Source organism: Varroa jacobsoni, unplaced genomic scaffold (assembly GCF_002532875.2).
Source record: "Varroa jacobsoni isolate VJ856 unplaced genomic scaffold, vjacob_1.0 scaffold_726, whole genome shotgun sequence".
NCBI lineage: Eukaryota > Metazoa > Arthropoda > Arachnida > Mesostigmata > Varroidae > Varroa > Varroa jacobsoni.
Genome location: NW_019213628.1, coordinates 1 through 23,044, shown reverse-complemented (window position 1 = coordinate 23,044; position 23,044 = coordinate 1). Strand labels below are relative to the sequence as shown.

The window sequence follows — 23,044 nt, the reverse complement described above, 5'->3', positions numbered from 1 at the left end:
CACACACACACACACACACAAAAAACTTCAATAAACACAGTCGGTAGCGAAGGAGCGTTAAGCACTCACTGTCCACAACATACTAACATAGATAATGCACCGGTCTGTTTCTTTTTCTCTCTATTGGTTGCCAGCAACGAATGCCAACGAAGACGAAGGCTCTGTGTCAGCTACCACCACCATCTTCACAACCAATTTCACCTCGGATGTCTTCGTTAGCTTCGTTAGCCGTTCGTTAGCTAGAATGCATATAGCTAATGCTAGTGGTCCTGCAGCTACTGCTTTTAACCCCGTTTCGCGTATACCCCACATGGAGTATGTTTGTTTGGTAATTGAAAACACAACGCGACCAGAACGCTGCTCTATTGCTATAAACCTTATCGACGCACATATGTACGCTGAGAAAATGATGCAAGAGTGCCCGAAACCCAAAGAGAGAAACGACGTATGTACACATATAGATAAGGAAATGCAATGCCGGGGAGTAATGGAGCGTGGTAGGTCGCCGATCCTCTGCAGCGTTAGCAGTAACCTACCCACATGAGCTCGTTGCTCTCTTTTTCTGCCCTTTCGCTACATTCTCTAGCACATATATATATATAATGCTAGAGAGGAATGCTGTTCTGCTAGGCAGAGAGTGGTATAAAGTACGAGTGAAAAAAATCTCGTAGAGAGAGAATCTATGCAACAACGTACCATTTACATAGCAGTCTAGGTTCAGTCGTTCGCTTGAACTCGGTCCGGCTATAGAAGGATGTTGCGTCTGAATGAGGCAAACAACTTTAGGGGGTTCTGCCGCTTTTACCGTTTACCAAATTTTTTGTTGTCTTCTGGAAGAAAAAAAAACTGAAGAAGCTAGACTAGTTCGTCTCATGCGGCGAGCTCCACAAACCGTAGTTCGTTTCTCATACAGACTCCTCCTCGCATTCGCTGCTGCTCAAAGGGCGCTTATTTATATACAAGCGCATATCTACGAGCGGCACGCACACCGTGGTACGAGAATCTTCTAGACACACAGCTATCCATTGAAATTTGCAATAACGGATGGTCATCGGGCGCCGGTCGGCATGAGCGTTTGGTCCGCGAATTGTTCTGTTCGACAGGTGACCAGCTGATGGGCGTGTGGGAGACCCATGTGAGCGGCTGTGTAGCGAAATGTAGTAGATCAAGAAAAAGCGTCAAAGGGAGAGAATGCGTGGGCTTTATTAACGTTTACAGTGCCATGTTTTATGAGGATGGCACTCGTTAGCAGAATACAACAACCCAAGACGACAGGCCGACGTTAGAATTGCATTCATTTACTCATTCATTCTTAGATTTAGCCGATTGGAATCGCGACGACCGGTTATGATACCGCATCTTGCATATGCTCGCTAGCCTGCTTACGGGTTCGACAGAAACACTCTGAATCACAACATTTTGTTATAATTCCTTAATGGATTAAGGTAAACGTTAGATCCCAGTTGTAGCTAACTATAATATGAAAACAACTACGTCAAAACATAAAAAGGAGCTTTGAAAGACTAGGCCATGTTTCCAACGGAAAAGTAGGCGTAGTTCCCAACAGTTTTACTCGCAATATAAATGGCTCGTTGTCTATTCCATTGTGCGCTAATACCTATTAACCTGACTTTATGGCATGTTCGAACAAAACACCTACCCCGAAATTCCCTTATATTATAAACTATATTTTTCAACCCTTTTCTATTCAATTGACAATGCTTCTAACGTTTTTTTCAGGATAATCTGTGGACAAAAGACACAGCTTGGAGAATGTGTTCTAATATATATACGTATACAATACATAAAGTAATCACGCACACAGTACAAATGTCTTATCACGGCATTTGAAATGTCCGCAATAAATAACGCACTTATAGATTGATTCGCACAACGTCACTGCGGTAGCTGGGTACCTTCTCGTTATAAGCGCAATGTTCTTATCTAGAAACCAGCCGTCGCAAAGGGATCGACCTAGTGAAGGCAACGAAACTTGTTCCATCTATCTCAGCCCGTATGCGGGCAGAACAACAGCACGTGGAAAAAAATACACGTTATACAGAACCGGGTTCGGCTAGAAGTGTACGAATTCCAGATGATTACAACGAGTTTAAAGAGTACCACTACCTGGCGGACGATTGGTTAAAAACAACAGCTTATGGACAAAAAAAAATACTCGTATGTTCCACGCCGATATATTGCCTGACGTAAGTTCATCCCAATGGCATTCACCTACTTCGTCGCGCACACTTCCCCTTCTCAACCCTTATGCGCCACGAGGAATGTCAAGGAAAAGGCAGCTGTAGCTCTGGACGACAAGAAATTGTAGCTGGTTTAGGCGTAGGCGGTGGCGGCCGTGACGCCGGCCCGACAAAAATCCTTTTCCACAGAGTTCCGCTTTGCAAGAGAAAATAGGCGAAACGTAAAAAGTATGTGTGTGTTGCCGCCTTCCTCTGGATGTAATGGCTGTCTGTATTTGTGTCATAGACTGACTCATGCGCTGTATAACGGGTGTGCGTGTCCGAGTACGTCTTGTGTCGATCGACGCATCGACTATGTGTAAAACGATGACTGTGTAGGCTGCTGCTGCTTCTACTCTTATGCCTTCCCCCTCTCTTTCTCACCGGACGGAAAGGGGAGAAAGAGGACGGCCGATAGTGACACGGAATTATACTGCATCGGGCTATATGCTGGGGCTTAGCAAGCCACCAGCTGAGGGAGAGCGGGCTTTCGGGGGCATCGTAGCGAAAGAGTGCTTTTCCTTAGCGTTCGAGAAGCCGGGGCTGAGCGAGCAAATGCGTGCGTGAGGAGAGATGCTGTTAGTGTCTATCACCCGACTGACCGAGCAACCGACGCACCACCAAACTGTGCAGCGGCAGCAGCAGCCACGCTAGCGAGTGAACCCAGCCAGGCAACGAACGGAGGACAGGGGGCGCAGACAGCAGCAGCACCAGGCAACGTAGGCTATTCATGCAGCCGGCTCTAGTGCAAGGCGGCAGACAGCCATCCACAGCGGCGGCCATGGCGGCGGCGGCGGCGGCGGCCTGCGAGAGCCACGCAGGGGCAGGCAGAAAAGCAGAGTTGTGGCAGCCAAAGCAGGGAGTAGGCGCCATAGTGGAGTGGAAGTGGCACGGCCTAGCAGCGGAGCTTCAGTGAACGCGCGAGCCAGCCCAAACGGCAGTCTTCCAAGGAGAAACAGACAGTCAGCGGCAGCAGTAACAGTGAGAGTAACAAGCTGTATCTCGTCACGATACGCACACACTTGGGATCGTTGTTAACGATACGATACGATTCCATACCACTAACATTGACCGTCTGAGTTAGCCAGTGCTGAGAGGTAGTTCTGATCTACGACGTCAATAACGACGTCGACGGAGAAGGACCGACTCTAGCGAAGACCACCGCAGTATCATGGTCACACATCAGATGACAGCCCGATGTGTTGTGCTGTGGCTATGGAGCGGTGTCCTGGAAATTACTGGAATCTACAATAGTCGCTGCTGGTTCCTAGTGAACAGCAAAAATAGATACGGCAATAGGAACAACTAGTCAGGTTCAGCCCGGTGCAGTCGCAGTAAAAACAGTGGCTGTAGCAAAGAGTTGCTGGTGTTGATTGGTCGTTGACAGATATCGCCGAAAGGTCGATATTCATCTCCTCGTAAATCAGACGAGATAACATCGAACAGCTCTTGTAAGCTACAATGCGCGCCAGACACATGAATACAGAGATAACAGCATTTCAGGACAACCTCGACGACAGAAAAACGACGACGATGACAACAACAACAACAACTGAATAGAAAAGGACAAAATATTTATACACATACACTTTAGTCGGCAGGTTTACAAATGTCTAATGGCAAAGTCTGACGCCCAAAACCGGGCAGACTATCCTTTCAAGGCGAGATCACTGCAGTGTCAGACGACAGTTTCATCCAGCTACAGCACAAATCGCCCTTATAACAGCATCACGACAAGAGGCAATACGATCGGCCAATTTCAATATTGTAAGCCTGGAAGGCATTAGCTTCACCGCCGAACGGGGTGGCGCATCTACGTAGCATACAACATACATTTCAGGTTTGTATGGCCTATTGTATTTTCCAAAGACACTGACTAAAGATGCCTTTTGGTATGTGCGTGTGTGTAGTGTCGTATACGCATCTGTTTTTCGAATAAGTCATTGACAACCGTTATAGCAGATTAACTGGACCGCCGTTGAGCTGCATCGTTGTCTCTCTCAGCATCAGTTATTGCTTCATAGTTCTAGCTGCTCAGCAGTAGTCCTCTGGACTCAGAGGAATTGGGTCTGTATGTGAGGAAGTGCCCCCTCGTCTCTTGCCCAAGACGGTTTATCAGGCGACCTAACTTTGATTGGGTGGGCGAAGCATAATCATCAGGACCAGTGCCTGTGTGTCCGTCTGTTGTGCTGGCCGCAGCTGTATACGCGCGACGCAACCCACAATTGAAAATCGTCATTAATGAAAAAGAAGAGAAAGGTCAATGCAGTGTATTACTAGCACTACTTCCTTAACTTGCTCAGGATAGGTGGGTTAATAAACACTCGCCACCTCTATGTGTCAATGCTGATTATTTTTCAGGTATAAGTGCGGTCGGTGTCTATCCTAAGTCCGTAACGATGTTGGCGCGTATGCGAGGAACAACGTCGTCCAGTCATCGCCATTAAGCAATTAGTTAACCGATATCAAATCGATCTCTCGAGTCAGGTTATAGCAGGCTTCGTCAACAGCTGATACTCCAACGAGCTCTGGACGGTGGCTGAGTGTTCAGTTCTACTTACCTCGACCTTACTACAGTAGCTTCTAATAAAAAATCAACGCTCAACAACTGCGACTGCCAGGCCTATGAGACTGAGCTACGTGGGAGACGTGACTAACCGTTTATGAAACGGCACTTTTGCAATTCAAGAGTCAACGCGCGATGTCTGTCCGCCTACTCTGCCGCTCTCGCGCTAACTGTCTTCAGTTGAACGACGACTGATTCTTCGACGGCGTAGGCGGCAGCTTGAAAGGGATTGAATAACTTAGCAGCAGGAGCAGGCCGTAGTCAGTCTATGTGCGCGTATTCTTCCTCGTCTCTCGTACGCCACCCACCTCCCACGTAACGCCTCCGTAAACAAGAATCGTTATCTTCCAGTAAAATTAGTGGTAGTAATACAATCTAGTCGTAAGTGCCGTCACCATTGCAGACGAACAGTTCCCGCTGAACGGGCACGGACCATAGTAGCAGCGCTGCGACTGCTCTACGCTACTTATGACTACCTACGACGACTTGACACCATCGCCGTGATAGCCGCACCGTAAACTAAAAGGGAAAATATATATATATGTACATATGCAAGTGTATATATATCTGTATCTATCTACATATACACCCAGACAGCAAGAGAAAAGAGCGCTTAAGTGTCGAGAAGAAATGCTAGTGTATTAACCAGGCTGGCAAACCACAGTATCATTGTGAGAAGCACTAGAAGCACCAGAGGCGAGCGTTGCCACCCGCTGCCGCTCGTTCACAGTCGCTGACGATCACAGGATTACAGCTGGAAAAGTTGATAGCCGAGACAGGCACGAACGAATGTAATTGCCCGTTGCTGCGAATAGGTAAATACTTCGCTGCCGACGCTGTCCCATCAGCGACCTGTGGCCGAGCGCCACAGGCCACATGATTAGCTGTTGCAACAGGACGAACACAGTCGACGTCGTAGACGGATAACGGGCAACATGGCCACGGGACCACTCGCAAAATGTCTATTGGCTGTGGTAACTACAAGCTGGTGCGATTGAACGTCTCTATATGTACAGTACACTACAGGAACCTGGCGTTACCGTTGTGTAGCAGCAGCTACCGGTTGTCATCACGTTATCAAATTAACCGGGTATACGCGAATCATTGACCGAATTGTATTTTGTAATTATTCAAGCAGTTCTTAGCAGCTTAGCTCAGTCATGTCATGACGTCTCTAATTGATAGTGTGAGTGAGTTTGTATTGAGTTACGTTAATTATTTGAGTGACGATCGATTCTATAGCTGGAAATCTTCAGCTCTGATGATGCACGTAATGGCTATACGCAGGATAACCGCTGTTCGTTTCGTGGATTGTATCAGTAACAACGTACGCTTTTGCCTTCCCGTCGATGCTGCTGTGCGAGCTTATCACATTAGTCGAGCTCGTTGACGCTCCTTTACCATCAGTTTTGCTCAACTCTAGAAGTTTGTTATTGGGCAGGATAATAATAAACAGAGAGAGAGAGAGAGAGAGAGAGAGAGCGAGAGAGGGGGGAAGGGAGAGAGAGAGAGTGCGAAAAGTATCACTGGTTTTAGCCAGTAACGGCAGCTGCTATAGAGACGGCAGCAAAAATCAGCTGAGAATACGTACTGTTTAACGCCTCTTGAAGCGGGTCGTCTCGCTATCTCGTATTCACGGACAGACATATTTTGAATATGGAAACACGTGAATACATAGTAATGCTAGCTGATCCAGTAACAGCCTCCGTCTTTGCGTATCATCACTGCCAGCAACATTCTAGCCAACGATCCAGGAAACGACGATCCGATAATGCGCTACGACGGAAAAATATTATCGGTGGGAAAAAAGAGCAACAAATGCAAATTTATTTAAGCAGCGACAGCAGCTTAGAGCCGATCACGACCCCGCGGCCGTGATCGCGGCTGTGAGTGACGCCCTTGGCATCCGTTGTGGCATACCCACTGACAAATAGTCCTAATATGTCCGGAACGTTCCTGAGTCAGGCGCAGTAACGACAACAACAACAACAACGACGACAGCCGCCCAGAAGAACGCTTCAAGACAGCAGAAAGCCGCGCTATTAAGCAACATAACAAAGATCAGATGACGAAGGAAAAGAAAAGAAAACGGCATCAATGAATGAAAAGTGTTCGAAGACATCAGTGCACCTTTACATAGACGCACATTGGTTCGCCTTCCAGTCGCTCAATAGGTCAGAACGTGCGGCCAATCGGGTCAATGTAATGAAACAATACAGAAACAGAATGAAATGTCGTAACAGCTTCATGCCATAAAGCTGCGTACGGCAGTAACAACGTGTCTCTACTCCATCTCTTTCTCGTCTTGTACGATCGCTCATTCGTCGTTTCTCAACGACTGTCGACTGGAGAGCTCCACTGAAATACTGCGAACGGGTGTCACGCTGTGTGTGTGTGTGTGTGTATGTGTACGTACGTACGTACGTACGTACGTGCCTGTCTGTCTGCCTGCCTGCCGGTCTAAGTGTCCGTGCGCTTGTTGTCCTCCTGTGCTCGTTCACTGTCATTGCCCCAGTGCTATCTCTGCTACTGCCCCGTTAAGTCGCAACTGGGTCCGACAGTGGCACGTGCTTCATCGACTGAACGATTTGTCACATGCTTCTGTAACAACGACCGATTTACGGATGTGAGTGTCGGCGACGGTAACAGCAGCAGCAGCAGCAGCAGTGAACATCGGCTGGCCTAATCAGGCCTGGCTGGCTTGCGACACGCTAGTCGGCTATATGCGCTGCGTAAAGTTACCGCATTACGACAATGGTGACGGTGGGTTGTAAACGCCACATGACTGCCACAGCATGGAGCATGATTACTATTAAGAACAGTATTAGAACATTAACATTTGTAACTAATTCAACTCCTGTTATTAAGGCGGCAACAGCTCAGTCGGCCAGCGGCCCTACGCGGTTAACATTGAATGGGGCATTTTTGACAGTGACATCAGCAGCGGCGGCGTGGTCCGTGATAGTGGCCGAACTTGTCACGAAGGCGGCAGCGCGTCGTATAATAACGCCGTTGAAACGAGCAGCGTTTTATCAAACAGCCATTATGCGAATTCTATTTGTCACCAAAACACCAATGCGAATATTATAAATTTTCACATTACAACGAAAATCTATGACTTGTCTTGCAACACGAAACGTGGTCTCGCGTTCACCTTCGACAGCGAAAGGAACGACCTACTCATCCACTGGCGACGACGGTGACGATACGTGCTGTGGACGTTCCTTGCTGAAGTTCGTGCCGCCGTTCACGGAATAGTATCGATGTTATTCAGTGAATGAAAATTGTAACGGCAGCAGAGAGTGGAATGGATTTTACCTGCTGTGCAGCACAATAGTGAAGTGGACGACAAGTACGTCCGTGATGATAATTTTCGGCAGCACCTGCAGCATCGATCTCGCGCGTTACAAGTTAGAAAAAGGCAGCTGGTATAGGGAGACCACTGCTGCTAATACTGGAACTGCAGAGCGGAATAGTGAAAATATTAACCAGCCCCCGTGAAGCGGCGCATCAACGGGCCAGTGAACGCGCCTAAATCGCTCCTACGATTACTATTGCAGGCTATATAGCTATCATGTCGTGTCCTGTGATGTCGCGACACTGGTAAGCTTTACCCTGTGCTATAACAGCCGTCTGTCTGTGTGCGTGTGTACGTATCGATCGCTTACTCACTGGCCGGCCGGCTGGCTGGCTGGCTGAAGCCAAAGCTGAAAGCTGCTGCTGCTGCTGTCGCCGCCGCCGCCGCCGCCGCCGCCGCCGCCGCCGAGAGCCGTTCGGATAGAACCAATCGAGAAGAAGCATCAAGCGGCAAAAAAAGAGCGCTCTAAGAAGCAATAACCGATGCGTCTGCCTCTAGGAGAAGAGGCCATTGTTTGCACCACAGCGCACAGGGCTCTTCTACACCAGTGTCAACATCATATCCTCAGCGGTAGCAGCAGTTAAACGACGTCAGCACTCTCGTACCTTATACAACCAGTCAGTGTCTTGCAGCGGCAAAGCGGCAGCAAAGCCGAGAGCTAAACCTGTCCGAGCTCAGCAACTCGAAGCTCACATCAGCCGAACCAGGAACTTGTATTAGGCGATCGTTTCGGCGCTAGGGCAGAAAACATCAGTGATCCTTACCACAGCAGCTGCAACGGCGGCGGCGGCGGCGGCGGCGGCGGCAGCGGCGGCGGCTCCAAAGGCAGCAGCAGGAACCGCGTATAAAATAAGCAGCTGCTGCTTTTCAGTCGGAAGTGGATAGAGTTTGTTGGGCACATAGTGGGTCTCCCTGTGTGCATGTTATGAACAGGCCAACGGGGCCACGAGGGCAAAAAAATAGCAACAAGAAAAACCTACAGCGATTACAGATCGAATGGAATCACAGCCACCTAAGAAAACCTAAAAGCTCTGCGCCACCTTTGCCTGACTGCATGTCTGTTCCGTGGAGCAGCAGCAGCCGCCGTCGGACAAAGCGAACAGGGACAAGGCAAAAAAAATCTGTACCGCGCAGTGGAGCCATTGTCGCTGTCGATAATAGTTGTAAGTCCCCATTATCACTGCAGGACTTGATGGCATTGCAGCGAAGCAATTAAAAGAACCAAGTGCCGGTCTATATATATATAGATATATATAGCTACATATATATATATATATATATATATGAGTATATATATATATAGCTATATATATCTATGTATATATACATAATTAAAACCTTTTGCTCTCTAAAAATATTCTACCACTAAATAGAGTGAACTTCGTCTCGTGCGTGCACTACTCGTGTATGTGACCATGCGTTCCTTGTGCTTCTCACCATCGTCTTAGCACGTTAAGAACGTGATTGAAAGCTGCCTTTGCGGAACTTGGTTTGCGCAAAGCCATTTAGTATCGTGGACGTCTAAAGGAGAGACCTTGAAGGAATACGAAACCAGGAAGATTTGTTAACCCAGCCGCCAAAGTTCTCGTCTTCCGTTGACGAGCTGCACACGTCCCACTGACGTCGAACTGAGATTAAATTGAACGGCAAAACAACCATACAGTATCGCTGTTATTAAGACATGGACTGGCGACGCTTGCCTGTAGCTGATCGTATGCTACTTGCGGCGATGGTTCCAAACATCAGTGACATCTGCGACACCTCTGGTCACAATGTCAGCGAGGATTTTTGCGATTATTATTGTTGTTATGTCTGTCATTATTCTAGTCTACCAACAAAAATAACAACAGTTGCAGTGGAAAGCGAAAAACAAAACGGCAAAAACAATACGGCATGGAATACAACCAGCATTCTCATAATAATAAAAATTATTATTAAGATTAGCTGGGACACCGATAAGACAACGAGAGTCGAATGTTCAATGTTGCCTAAGCAAGACCTTCATCTGCCTCTGACGGTCGCGTTCCACGCGTATTAGTGATGGCCAGTGAGCTCGAAGGGTAAGCCGCTTTAAGAATGAATAATGACATAAGTAGAATATAGAAAAACGATAATGAAAAATATAGCTAAGTAGCAACGAAATTAAAGGAAAATTGCTAAAAAATCGAAAAGAGTTTGACCCCTACACAAACTCAGCAGCACCAGCTTGCCATTGCCGCTGCCATCGCAGTCGCCGTTCACTTCTAGCTATTCATAGTAAGCATGTACACGTTTCCGCAATTGTACGAAAAGCACTCACTGAGCGAGCCTCAAATGAACCCAGAATGCCTCCATGATATAGAAATCGAGTTCATCTTCACGTTTCTGCTTTCATCTAAAACTCAGATGATATGTGCACTCAGATTTAAAGACTGACGCCACCAGAAGCTACTTAACTGTTATAGTAAATAGCTAGATAGCGGTTTCTTTGACTGGAGAGGTTGGTTTTACGTGACCATCGGTGTGAGTCGCTCCGTGTGTTCAATCTTGCTTATGCTAGTTTTCCCGTTAGCGTTAGTGTGGACAGCAATGACTGCTGCTACTGCTGCTGATCTTTATCCTTGGCTGTCCTATTCTGCCCTGCCTTATGGACATCAAGGAAGGAGTACGGCCGCCAGCAAGCGAGCGAGTGGTCCGCCATCGAGAAAGCAGCAGCTGCTATAGACAGAGACAACCCTCTCCTTCGCAATAAACACGGCTAAGCCTAGAGTGGCAAATGTCAAGCTAGCCTTCGAAATAGTCCGACGGATGCTTTCACCCGCAATTTGTATCTATATGATGGCGCTGTCGAGCAGAAGAGATGCGACGCATCCGCGAGGTCTGATTGCGACTCATCTGATTAGGTGTCAGGCCACTCTAAGTTCGCTGATCGCTACTAGACCGATGCGGGTGGTTGTGGTTCGAGTGCGGGTGTTCGCGGTAGCACTAGCGGATGCCCAGAGGGGCAAAGTGACGGTCGGTTTTCCTCGAAACACTAATGATAGTACGTGAAGCGAAGTGCGCTATACAGCTAGGGCATCGCTCGTGACGAGCGTACTCGCGCTACGAACAGCGACGGAGAATGTAGCGGCGGAGAAACGAAGTCGTTGAGGGCGATGTGGCATATGGGGTTCGTTTAGTTCAGACATTAGGTGCTGCTGTGTTCGTGGTGGGGATCGTCGTGATGTCTATAGTAGTGGTAGCTGTGGTGCGAATATGGCGTGAGTTCCGGACGTGGTGCCTAAACGCAGTGGGCGAACAGTCTGTTAATTCAAATAGCCGACCATGATCACATTTTGTCATTGTCTTGCGCCCACTCTTGAAAATGCCGTATGTTGGGCAAACTGTAGGGCCGTAGCGATTGAAAGGCAAACGGCTACAGCTAGAAAAATTTTAAAAAGTCGATAGTCAAAGTGTTAAAAAAAAGTCGATATAGTTATTTTACAAGAAAGACCGGTCTCATCTTGTAGGAATCCTCAGCGTGTTTAGCTATTGTAAATATATATTTTCTTGAATAATTATAATAATAATGACGAACAATAAGCTCAACATGACACTGGAAGCACATATTGGTACATTCTATGCGCCTCTTGACTCGGAATTCGTTAGAAAAACTCAGTCTGCTTTGTACGTTACAATTTAAAGTGATTCATTAATTAATATATTCCAATTACGCGACGATACTGTCTAAAGTCTTTCGAATCTAGCCATAGTGTTAAGGTAAATAACTCTACGAATCCATTTTCTATCTAATCCTATTGTAGCACCACAGCTACCTTGATGAGACTGCGCTAAAATAGGTAATGTTATACATAGTATGATATGGTGTGGCATAGTACCGTATAAATCTATTATCAGTGTGCGTTTTTGCCAATTTATGGGATAGTTCTTTATCGGCTGATACGTCGCGTAAGCTAACGTTGTGTATAACATCTAGTTCGCGTTCATGTCGTCTTGTTTTGACTCGTATTATTGCAACATATTTCAGCAGGAACGGAAGTGGGAGTGGAAACGTGTCGGCCAATTGCCTGGTCCGAGTTCGCGCCCAGGTCATGGTGCGCGATGACTCCACCGGCGGCTGGGTCAGTGTTATAGAAAGCGGCAAAGACACGGATTCCGATTCTTAGCCGACACCGTATATATATATATATATATATATATATATATATATATATATATATACGGTATATATATATATATATACACAGCATGCTATATGCACAGCATAAAAACATAGATATTATAAAAAATAAACAGCTACGATGCGTTACGCAGGCGGCTTAATGGCAATGATTGAAAAATTAAGCTGATATAATTAAATTTGCACGCCTAATACCATCAATACTGCGTTTAAACACCACCGGTTATATCTGTGCGCATCACTGTAACGGAAGCCGTTATAATAAAACTACTAAATTCAGTCTCAGTTTCAAATAACCACTTACGGACAGCCTTTTATTCTCCTATGTAAATGTAAATCCTGATACAAAATTAAATTAGGCACCACATACAGTGCGCTTTCCCTACCTATAATACAGGTATCGTGATGGTACCATGAGATAACACCAAACCTGAATGCTGACAGATTATTTTAGGTTGTCTTTAGTCAGTGATCACTCCAAATATCCTGTAACAGTAGCGTCGAACAAGGCAAAATAATAACGATATGGCAAAAATTAAGGCAATATATAGGAACCAAGGATATATAATTAAATTAAAATGGGTAGTCTTGCAAAAGCACATGATCAGGTTTATGGAGAGGTAAAAATATCTGTCTATCCCTAGAATCTCATCAGATAGCATCGCAACTAACTGCTAATGTATTTTTATTTAGAAGTGGCCCCTCTCCCCTTAGTGAAACTAACTTTTTGGCCAGGGCTAATGGGCAAAAAGAACATCGTTGACGTTGACATGGCCGTCAATGTGCGATCCCTTGGGGTCAATGGCCATTTTTGAACACGAACTCGTCTTTTTTCGAACGTCTTTTCAAAGCTGAGGAAAACAAGATGCACAGCAGGACAACGCTTGGCCAACAATTGAACAAAAAGCACAATTTCTCCTTCAGATATTGAGCCTATTAGTGCTTCAATACAAAGCTAGATGTATTTCCTTTTTATGCTTTTTGATAATTTTCAAGATATAATTTTTTGGAGAAATTCTGTACAATACTAAATTGCGTTCCGACCAGTTGTATGTTTATTCTCACCTAAATCAACACTAGAAATCGGTTCTAACTGCCTGATCAGTAAGTCACTCGCAGAAACTTGAATCTGTAGCTCTTACGTTTAGTTTATTTGTTTCTTTACTTATTTTAGGTGCCAATGGGCGGAGGCGGGTTATCACAGGTGTCTGTGCGAAAACGTCTCACGCTAATACATAATGACGACCCACATGGGACCCAGGGAAGCCATGCCGGGCCAAGTGCACCAGGCGCTGGGGGTTCCAATTGCGCCAGCTACACAACTGATTACCAGATCTACGGTAAACGGCTCACAGACCAGTTCGTCGTGCTCTCATGTGCAATCAGTAAAGACTTCACATATAACAAGGTATGAGTCTTTAAGTGATAGAAGGAGGTTAAAATCATCTCCTATAGCCATTTTAAAGATAATAACATAAGACGGCTCGACATAATACATCTAGATTAGTTCTATCCCATGTTCAGCCCGGTGATTACACTCTTTACACTAAAATACAATAGTTCTTCACCATCTGAATAGATTCGACTCCTTGAATTTACTGCTTATAGGTGTGGCATGTGCCTCTTTACCACATTGCAATACATTATACTTTACGACTTCAGGTGATGCCGACCTTTCATCACTGGAAAAGCGGCGATAATAAATTCGGCCTCACGTTCCAGACGTCGTCAGACGCAAAAGCCTTCGATAAGGCGATTCACTCTGCCATTGACGACCTATTTGATCGTATGTATTATCATTGTGGCATGCGTAAACAAGCTACATACTAGGATAACAGAATTTAGATTAAACTTTGATTTAGTATTAATCTCGAAATTTTTCTTATAAGGCAAAACTCATAACGTCCAATAGGTTGAATGTTTTCGTGGACACGGTTTTACTTAGAGTACAGTCAGGTTTTTCTCTAGTCCACTAATTTTCTTATTTGTTGTTATTATATATATATATATATATATAGTTGTTTTCCGCGACTGGAAATATGGTTTACCAACTATTATCTAATAGAAAGTCAGCTTTTGTACAGACGAATTGCAACGTGGGCCCGTTTTTAGCAACCTATCGGATATTAAAAGATTTTACTGATGAAACCAAAATCAAAGCGTTCTATATGTAAACGCGCATTGGTCGTTAATACTGTAATCTCACTAACTCCGCCTTCGCTGTGCAGTTAACTTGACAAAGTTCAAATAAAGTTTAGTATATGTATTTCTAGGTAGGAACTTAAGTAGCGACTCGTGAACATGTCGAAAACATGGTTGAACAAACGTACACTGACGGGTTACGCGTGTATACCCTCGTTCGATTGCCTACCCATTTTCCTATATCTGTGCCTACTTTGAGCCGTTACCTATTAACACATAGCTCCCGTCGTTCTTGAATTAATCCTTGGTCGTCTCATCATCATCTACTGCTTCTCAATGCATCCGTTCTCGTATTGTGCCTGATTGCTTCCTGATACTGTAACGCCTCGGTGGGGTTAATTACCAACAAAACTGCCAACGCTACAACATCACCTTGTATTGCATTGCAAACAACATCAACGTGTGTAAGTATTTCTAACCGTCTGATATTCCAGCACGTCGTCCTAGAGAGAAACTTCTTATAAATACGCTCTACTCATCAACCTTCTGCAATGTACCTTCCATGGCAACCCGTCAATTGTATTCATGATAACCGACTAAACAAACGTTCAAGAGATATTTAAATAATGCTTTAAGTTGTTTATTGGTTGTGCTTTATATACAAGCGTCATAGCCATTTGATACTAAATTCTTACAAATAAATAAGCGTTATGTATATATAGGAATTCATAAATGGTTTAAATAATTCAGAAGGTCCTACAAAATGCCTTCCATGTAAGAGGAACAAAAATGATTCTCTTTAATTGTTCGTTTCGCAATGTTTTTTCCCTGAAAACTTCATCTGCCGAAATTCTGTCGGAATATGCAGAAACTGAAAATTGCGGCATCGGTTCCAATGGCGTGGCCTCTGCACTGGCCTGGTATCCATTTGTTGACACATTGATAGGCGATGACGATGTCTTTATGGCTCTCGAGCTACCACTCGATTCACGCTCGTCAACGACGTCGTCGAACGGGACCTCATCGTCAAGTTCAACGGCCGGATTAGCAAAGGCGATGCTTAAGGCTCCGCGGCCTGCGAAGCCGCTATCTTCCGGAGCTCCCCCGCCTGCACCCGTACACGGCGGAATTCACCACCACAACAACAGTAATAATCCAGCCAACCATAGTCACTTTCATCGGATCAGTTACCTCAACCCCACCAGGTGATCTTGATGTAGCTGATTTTTAGGTCTCGTTGTTATAGTTGTTGTTGTTGTTGTTCAAAATCTCTTACTGGCTTGTTCACCTCATCTCTTGCTTAAAAACTGATAGAGAACTCATAATAAGGTATCTAGCAAGGAGTCAACGTAAGCCATCTATAAGTATATATAAGAGTACGGGCAAAACGAAGAGACACTGGTCTTATTGATTAAGGATAGATAACAGCTTGTGTATTTTCCTCACTAAACTTGAAGCTACATACACTAGAAAAATTACGTACCTCAACGTATTTTACCATCTACATGCAAAATGGAAAAGCTTTCAATTGGAATGACACATCCACTTGTTTTCGAACGCCAAATTCCGCTAATAAACGCGCATATTTCTCTATTTAGTTCACTTCTCGTCTCTCGGTTATATATTTTTCAGTGTACCAGCTTTTAAGGACCTTATGGGTTCCATTTCGCTACATCTCTATGTTTATCTCGTACTTTTAGGCCTGTACCGGCACCGCCAGTCGCGTCGATAAGTTCGGTATCCGGCGTCGGTGGTCTTGGGGGTGGTACGTTTTCCTCATCAGATAGAGATCCCAAAGGGGCTTTTGGTGGGGCGCAGGGCCCTGCAGATAAGGACTCGCTCTGTAGCTACCATAGCAACAATTACAACTACGGACATATAACTGCTGCTCAACATGATTATACTTATATTGACAGTAACCAAATGCAATCCGTAAGTGCAAGTCAACGTGACGGTATTGTACAATATGAAAGCTATTCGAAGACCTTCAAACAAAGGCTTTATCGATTAGGTTGTCCGGGGCGTTTTAGTAAATCGGTAATCTCGAATAGCTTTCAAATCATATCAGATAGAAGAACAATAGCTTGACTTATAGGTACTTCAATTTATTGTCTACACATTGAAGCTAGCGCTTTTGGCCATCTCAGCAACCTGTGTGGATCCGTAAAATGGCATTATTGTACTTAATTTTCATATCGATGGCTTTTTTTGAGGGAGTTGATAGTACCTTGTAACACCTACTTCACCTTTCAAGTTCCGGAAGCAATTAAATTAACACGGGCTTGGATCTACACAATATGAGGTTTGAAAGAGTTGCGCAAATTGTATCTAGAGTATACTACACGTCCTAGACTAAGTTCGTAAAAATGCCATTATTTATTTATTTTTCATTTTCCTTAGCTTTTCGTTATAATCTTATAACACGTGTTTCGATAAACCCTATATAACCCCCTATGGTATGTATGGCACACACTCGCTAAAAAAAGAGCGACGATGTGAAAATGATGTAACGTGAATAATCACTAAAGGTTTAATAATATCTTCAGTATTGCTAAGTCATTGAAAGGCACACAAATTTTTTAACGTCAGCTTTCGCCAATACTCCAACAAAGGCATATTATTTATAACAAGCCCTTTTTCCTCCTTTGACCTATATCAGATACAGCCAGGAGCTAGCGGGAAAAAGCCTGCACTACTGCCGCCATCGCGTTCACCGTCGACATTGCCGCTACCGATTAAGAAGAAAGGAGGTTCTACTGTCGGGAAACCTGATGGACGCTTTGGTGGGGAACGTATGGCTGTTTTGCATTGCCGCCACTGCCTCGAGGAGTTTCGGCCGGAGGAGAACGTCCGTGGGGCCTGCGAGTTCGGGCCCGATCCGGTTATGGGTGCGATTGAGCGGGCATCTTGCATGCCTTGCGTCGAGTGTGTGCTATATCACTGCTGGCGAGATGACGACGAAGCGGGAGCTCCGCGCCGGCCTAGCAGTAGACGGTGGGCCGCTCTGGCCATTCTCAGTGTAATCGTACCGTGCTTATGGCTATACTATCCGCTCAAGGCGTGCCATCGATGTGGCCAGTCCTGTGCCCTGTGCGGCGCCCGACACGAGGCCTGATATGATGCATGAACTCAGGGCGTCAATATGCTCTATTTGACACTGTAGGCGATAAGATGATCCCATTTGATAGAATGAACGAGACGGCTGGTGAAGGGTGTCCCGGGCAAAAAAATCTAGAAGAAACGATCATGATAAGACGCTATCAAAATATTATAGAAGTGTGGAATGATTGTCTGTTGTTGTATCAATGGTCCTACTAGGAGATGAACATAAGTCACGATGGAGAACACGCGTACGGGCACTATCCATCGTATTTTCGACGAAGCCCAAGAAGGCCGCGGTTCTACCTTAGGTTCGCGGTCATGTTCGTATTCCTCTGTGCCACAGAAAAACATACAATGCACGACATCTCTCCTGAATCTGTCCTTCAACCTTCAACAATGACACCAAAAAAAGTAAGAGGAAATGTATGAATGATTGTACACGAATGAGCTGAGTTTCAAATACTGTATTCTATAATTCGACATAAATGACACAAGTGCAACAAGTAGGAGTAATCATATGGCGCACGCATTGCGGGTTCTACTTAACGCGAGAATAATGCAAGAAGTACAGCTGTTGGCACTTGGTGAAGTGAGCGATAAAGCTTCAATGGCGTAGTGGATAGCCATGAGGCCAAAGACTAGAAGTTTCGAAGTGTAGGAATCGCACAATTCAGATGGGTGGCTACGTGTTGGATCGTCAACCGCGCTCCGATTTCGGTTATCAGCATGGAGATCTCCCTCGTGCATTCTCATTGATCCGAAGAACAGTGTTGATGACGGGTACTCAACTTGATCCCGTACGGTCCGTAGGTGGAAAAAAATAATTGAGGCATACGACAGAGGAGAGACCATGTCAAAGAGAACGTAGCCCTATGGGTGCAAAATTAATTCAGCCTATATGGCACCTAGATCACGATTAGCGTCGACATCAGGTAACACCTTCAGCTGGTTACTGTTGATCAAATATAAACGGCTGTAATAAGCATCGTTAAGGGCAATACATGTGAACTCTTTACCTAGAATAACAATAAAGGGGGCTGCAAGGCATATAATAGGTTCCAATTTGGTTTCAACACGTATGTATACGAATGTCGATACGAAATCTGTTGGCACTGTTTCAGTGCACAAAGCAGGCGCTGTCTGAAGCGTTTCTCATCACCGAAAGGTGCTATATCTCCCTTTTATTGACAGAACACGCAATAACAAGACACGAACTACTAAACTGACATGAAATCAAAACTACGTAGGTCTGCTATCTTAACGACAAGACACAATACTCTTTTTATTTAGTACGAATGGAGTATGTTCCACACCGCATTCAGTACCACACAACCCAACTGATAACAAAGATGTTATACTGCTAACATTGATAGTTCATCGACTGTAAAAAATGACATATGGCGATGATTCATCAAACAAAACAAAAGCTACCTAGAGCATCTGCTTCTTCTTGTAACAACGCTGATGCCACGTTGACGACAAAAAAGCATATATATATATATATATATATATATATATATATATATATATATATATACCATGCGGTACGAGTTGATCGAAGAAAAAGACCGACAAGATATTTTTTTAAAATCTCAAGTACTAACTTCGAATAACTGTCTCATCTGAAGCTTAGGAACGACCCGCCACCACCTCGCTTTCCGAAACCTTTATTAGCTGCTGCTACTATAACCCGTATTATTATTATTATTATTACTATTGCCGTATGGAACAGGCCGACCGAAGGGCGGCGGCAAACACAGCTGCCGCCAAGAAAAGTCAATGATAAAAGAATGAAGGAAAGAAAAAATTGCTAGTAATATCGCCAGCATACGATAGCTATGTTCTTGTTATTGTGGTGGCAACGACCGTATTAACGGTGATTGTCTGGTGACCCCTTTTCATTGGAGGGACGGGTCAGCAGCATCAATGGACAAGATGGCTGGGATCTATGATTTTTTTTTTGACCTTATCATGTGGTTCTTTGTTTAGAGCTGTCAACGGCTCCTTTGGGGCACTCTCCTATTAGTAATATTATTGAAACTTTAACAGAGGTCCCTGCTATCTAGTGTCTTCTTACAAATGGAGCAAAGAGCTGAAGAAATCTCCACTGAGTCAAGTACAATTCACAAAAAACACATTTACAAGATATATACAAAAAATTATACATTATCTTATGTATAATTATATTATTAAGGTACTGTTGTACACATCGGAAGTCGATACGTTCGCGGGCGCCCACTGTGCACGGTCTCAGATACTCAAATTAAAATACAAAAGTAAGAAAATGCAAAGTGAAATATTCTCTATTGGGTGAGGTTGGCTTTTTTGGCCGCTTTTTGGGCAAAGTCAAAAATGAGACTTTACCTATAAATTGTTTTTATTTATCAGTATCTAGAAACTGAAAATAAGTGTACCGATAAATTCATCGATAAATAAAATCTTCTGCCAATTACGGCACACATTAGGTACATATGGCACACAACTGCATCAAAGGAAGGTCACTATTTCAACTTCGTGTGCTATGGGGTAGATTCGAAATAAGGCGCCTTCACGCACATCATCAGTCTGTCTCTGGGAATGAGTCGTTTTCGACGAAGCACAGCATTACAGCTGGATGAGAATACACAGAGTTGCGTTATTTTTTTTCTAGATTTTTTTAACGGAAGCAGCTTCTACGGCAGAATATTATAACGAACTTACATTTGAAAACAAAACTAGTCAGTCGATGACTTTAGGCTAACAGAATTTTATTGACGGTCGTGAGCGTTAAGCCCAACAACCCTCAGATTCTTGATAATCAAGTTAACAATTGAGATCCTTGATAACCGACTTCAGGTATTCATAGTATAACATCTACAATAATCGACGACTTCCAATGCTGTTTTATGTAGTCTTCACGAAAAGCAAGCCACGGTAATTTCGAAATTAATTGAGCGATCGTCGGTAGCTTTTAACTAGGCCGCAAAATTGACAACAATATGCTTATTTCCCGGCACTACGATTCGCTCGTTCAGTCCTACACGTATGTGCAGATATCCGCTCAAAATACTTCTAGCCTGTTGTGTCGTGTTTTTCGTAGAAAAGCAGACGACGTATTTCAGACGACATCTGTCGCTCATACACACATGAAAAGGTCATTTAATCTCATCACGAAGACACACGCGTACTCAATAAATACGTGTTTCATAGAGACCCTAGACGCATGGAAACTAGCCAAATGATAACTAATAGAAATATCATTGGATAATAGGATCAGGACAAAGGAACAGACCTCCCACCACTAACGTAACAACAAAAAGAGGATACATGGAACGACGTAAGATAATTGAAGAAGGAAAAAGCAAAAAATAATTTTCCCACAAAATGTATAAATGCAGAATATCCGATTCGATTTGTATTGCATTCAGATTTGCACTCGATCGTAAACTCATTGTTGCAGAGCACGATAATAAACACTGTATTTGTTGATGTTATACTGTTGATGAATATTGTATAACCTTAACTAGGCCATTTTGTAGCAGCCTCTTAGGCACGATACATTGATGAATTGGTTGCAAAACGCTTTCTGTTTGGGTCCTATTTATTACCTACTTTTTTGTTTAGAAATTACCCACCACAGCTAGATTTTCTATTGACCCAAACTATTTTAACGAAGTGCAGAATAATATAGCGAGGTCCATGAATACGACTTAAAACCTCTCTATTTCAGAACATGGTACCACGGTATTTTACAGGTGATCACGCGGGATCCAGTCAATATTAGCTCACACACAAATACATACAGTAACAGGGCGCTTACTTGTTTACCTTTGATGTTTATTTGTATGGTATTTGTGGCTTAAAAAAGTCAAAACAGAATTAGCCGAAAGCCGTACTACTTTTAGATTTTTTTCGAAATGTCAACTGAAAAATTGGCAAATTTCTGTCTTACTTGTCAAAGCCCTTAGTCTTAATCAAAGCATAGTGCCACACATTTTTCTCCAGATTCAGTATTATTTGAGTAATCCGAAGCTTTCTTAGTTTATTTGGCCAATTTTTAACCAACGGAATCATCTGCGCTTGTATTTACTGCCAGACTTCACTATAGCTTCATAGCTCTCTCTGTGCTTAGACAAAGAATAGTTGCAACACATGCTGAAATGCTTGTTAATTCTACTTCTCTCAAATTATGTATTTGAGAAAAAATTACTTTTTTTTTTTTAATTTCCATCTTTCTGGCCACACGCTATCCTACATCTGGTAATCTGTGTCGAATTCTAAAAATGTTTTAAAATTTCGGAAATTTTTTTAAAAATTCAAAAACTTCTATTTTTTTAAATTTATACGTTGTTTTTTTCTAAAACTATTAAGAGATATCATGAAAATCGGTATACGTGATTACCCGTTGTGTAAAAAAAATCAAAAAGTAAATTATGAAGATCATAAGTAAATTTTACCAAAAGCTGATTTAGGATAATTAAGACAGGTAACCATTTCGATACGCATCGCTTTTCTAGTAAGGGGCTGTAGACTATAACCATAGTAAAAGTAATATGGCGAAAACACTCCGAGATATTTATGGTCGCACAGAAGCCAAAATTGTCCAAAGCCTTTGAATTAGTAAAGAATAACGACTTTGAAAAAAACTTTTTGCTTAAAATTAAAATGTCCACTAACTAATTTGATTTTGGACAACCGTTTTCATATAGACTGGCAAAAAATAGTATCTAGGAGAATCCACACGAAGGCATCCTCTGTTTAAGGGATTAATCATATTTGCACACTTTCTCACACAAAAGTTTACTATTCCCGAAATAAATGCGAATAACCGATCTCATAAGCACTATATATATATATAGATAGATAGATACGTATATATATATATATATGTGTGTGTGCAAAAACATTTGCCATAGACTGTACATATGTATAAGAGATAGAGAGAGGAAATAGAAGTAAGAAGCGAGTATAGGTGTAATCATTGGATATTCGTCTGTCAATTGAATCCTGGAGCTCAATGGATAGAACTGGAACAACCCCGCGCACATTCAATGATACCACTTGTGTGATAGTCTTGATACTTTCAATTTACAAACCTGAACAGCAAACAAACGGATTAAGCACAGAAATGAAACACAGAAAATAACATGAAAAAAAGAGCAGTAGCAGAAAAAACAACAATCGAAACAAAAATAACAGAGTCTAAATACATACGATGCTCGTCGTGGAAACAAAGGGGAAGACAGATGAAAGCGTGCAAATATCCTTCAATATCACATCACACAGGCAAGTAAATATATCTAAAAAACATCTTCAGAGGAAGAGAAAAACAATTCTTATTAGTACATCAACCTACACGTGAATTTAGAAGAATATTATTATTATTACCGAGATAAAACCTAATACGATAGTAAGATACGATGGTTCGACTCGTAAGTGATGAATGTTATTGACATAAATGATGTCATGAAGATACTGCAAAACGTGTTGATGTATAT

The 23,044-nt window shown here is 43.4% G+C and overlaps 1 protein-coding gene across 7 annotated transcripts; it reads left to right on the top strand.

Moving 5' to 3' along the window:
* Window positions 1-2,929: 2,929 nt before the first annotated feature.
* On the top strand, window positions 2,930-21,040 carry Spred (Sprouty-related protein with EVH-1 domain). Of its 7 annotated transcripts, none has more exons than XM_022837742.2 (8): window positions 2,930-9,327; window positions 9,613-10,224; window positions 12,171-12,264; window positions 13,498-13,731; window positions 13,986-14,109; window positions 15,412-15,670; window positions 16,166-16,397; window positions 17,125-21,040. In XM_022837742.2, exons 2-8 carry the CDS (start codon window positions 10,205-10,207, stop codon window positions 17,578-17,580), a joined length of 1,419 nt encoding a protein of 472 aa, XP_022693477.1. In that variant the 5' UTR covers window positions 2,930-9,327; window positions 9,613-10,204; the 3' UTR covers window positions 17,581-21,040. The 7 variants fall into 7 exon arrangements, with proteins under 7 accessions (XP_022693477.1, XP_022693476.1, XP_022693478.1 ...); XM_022837741.2 differs by having other exon boundaries at window positions 9,538-10,224; XM_022837743.2 differs by having other exon boundaries at window positions 2,930-10,224; window positions 12,174-12,264.
* Window positions 21,041-23,044: the final 2,004 nt, after the last annotated feature.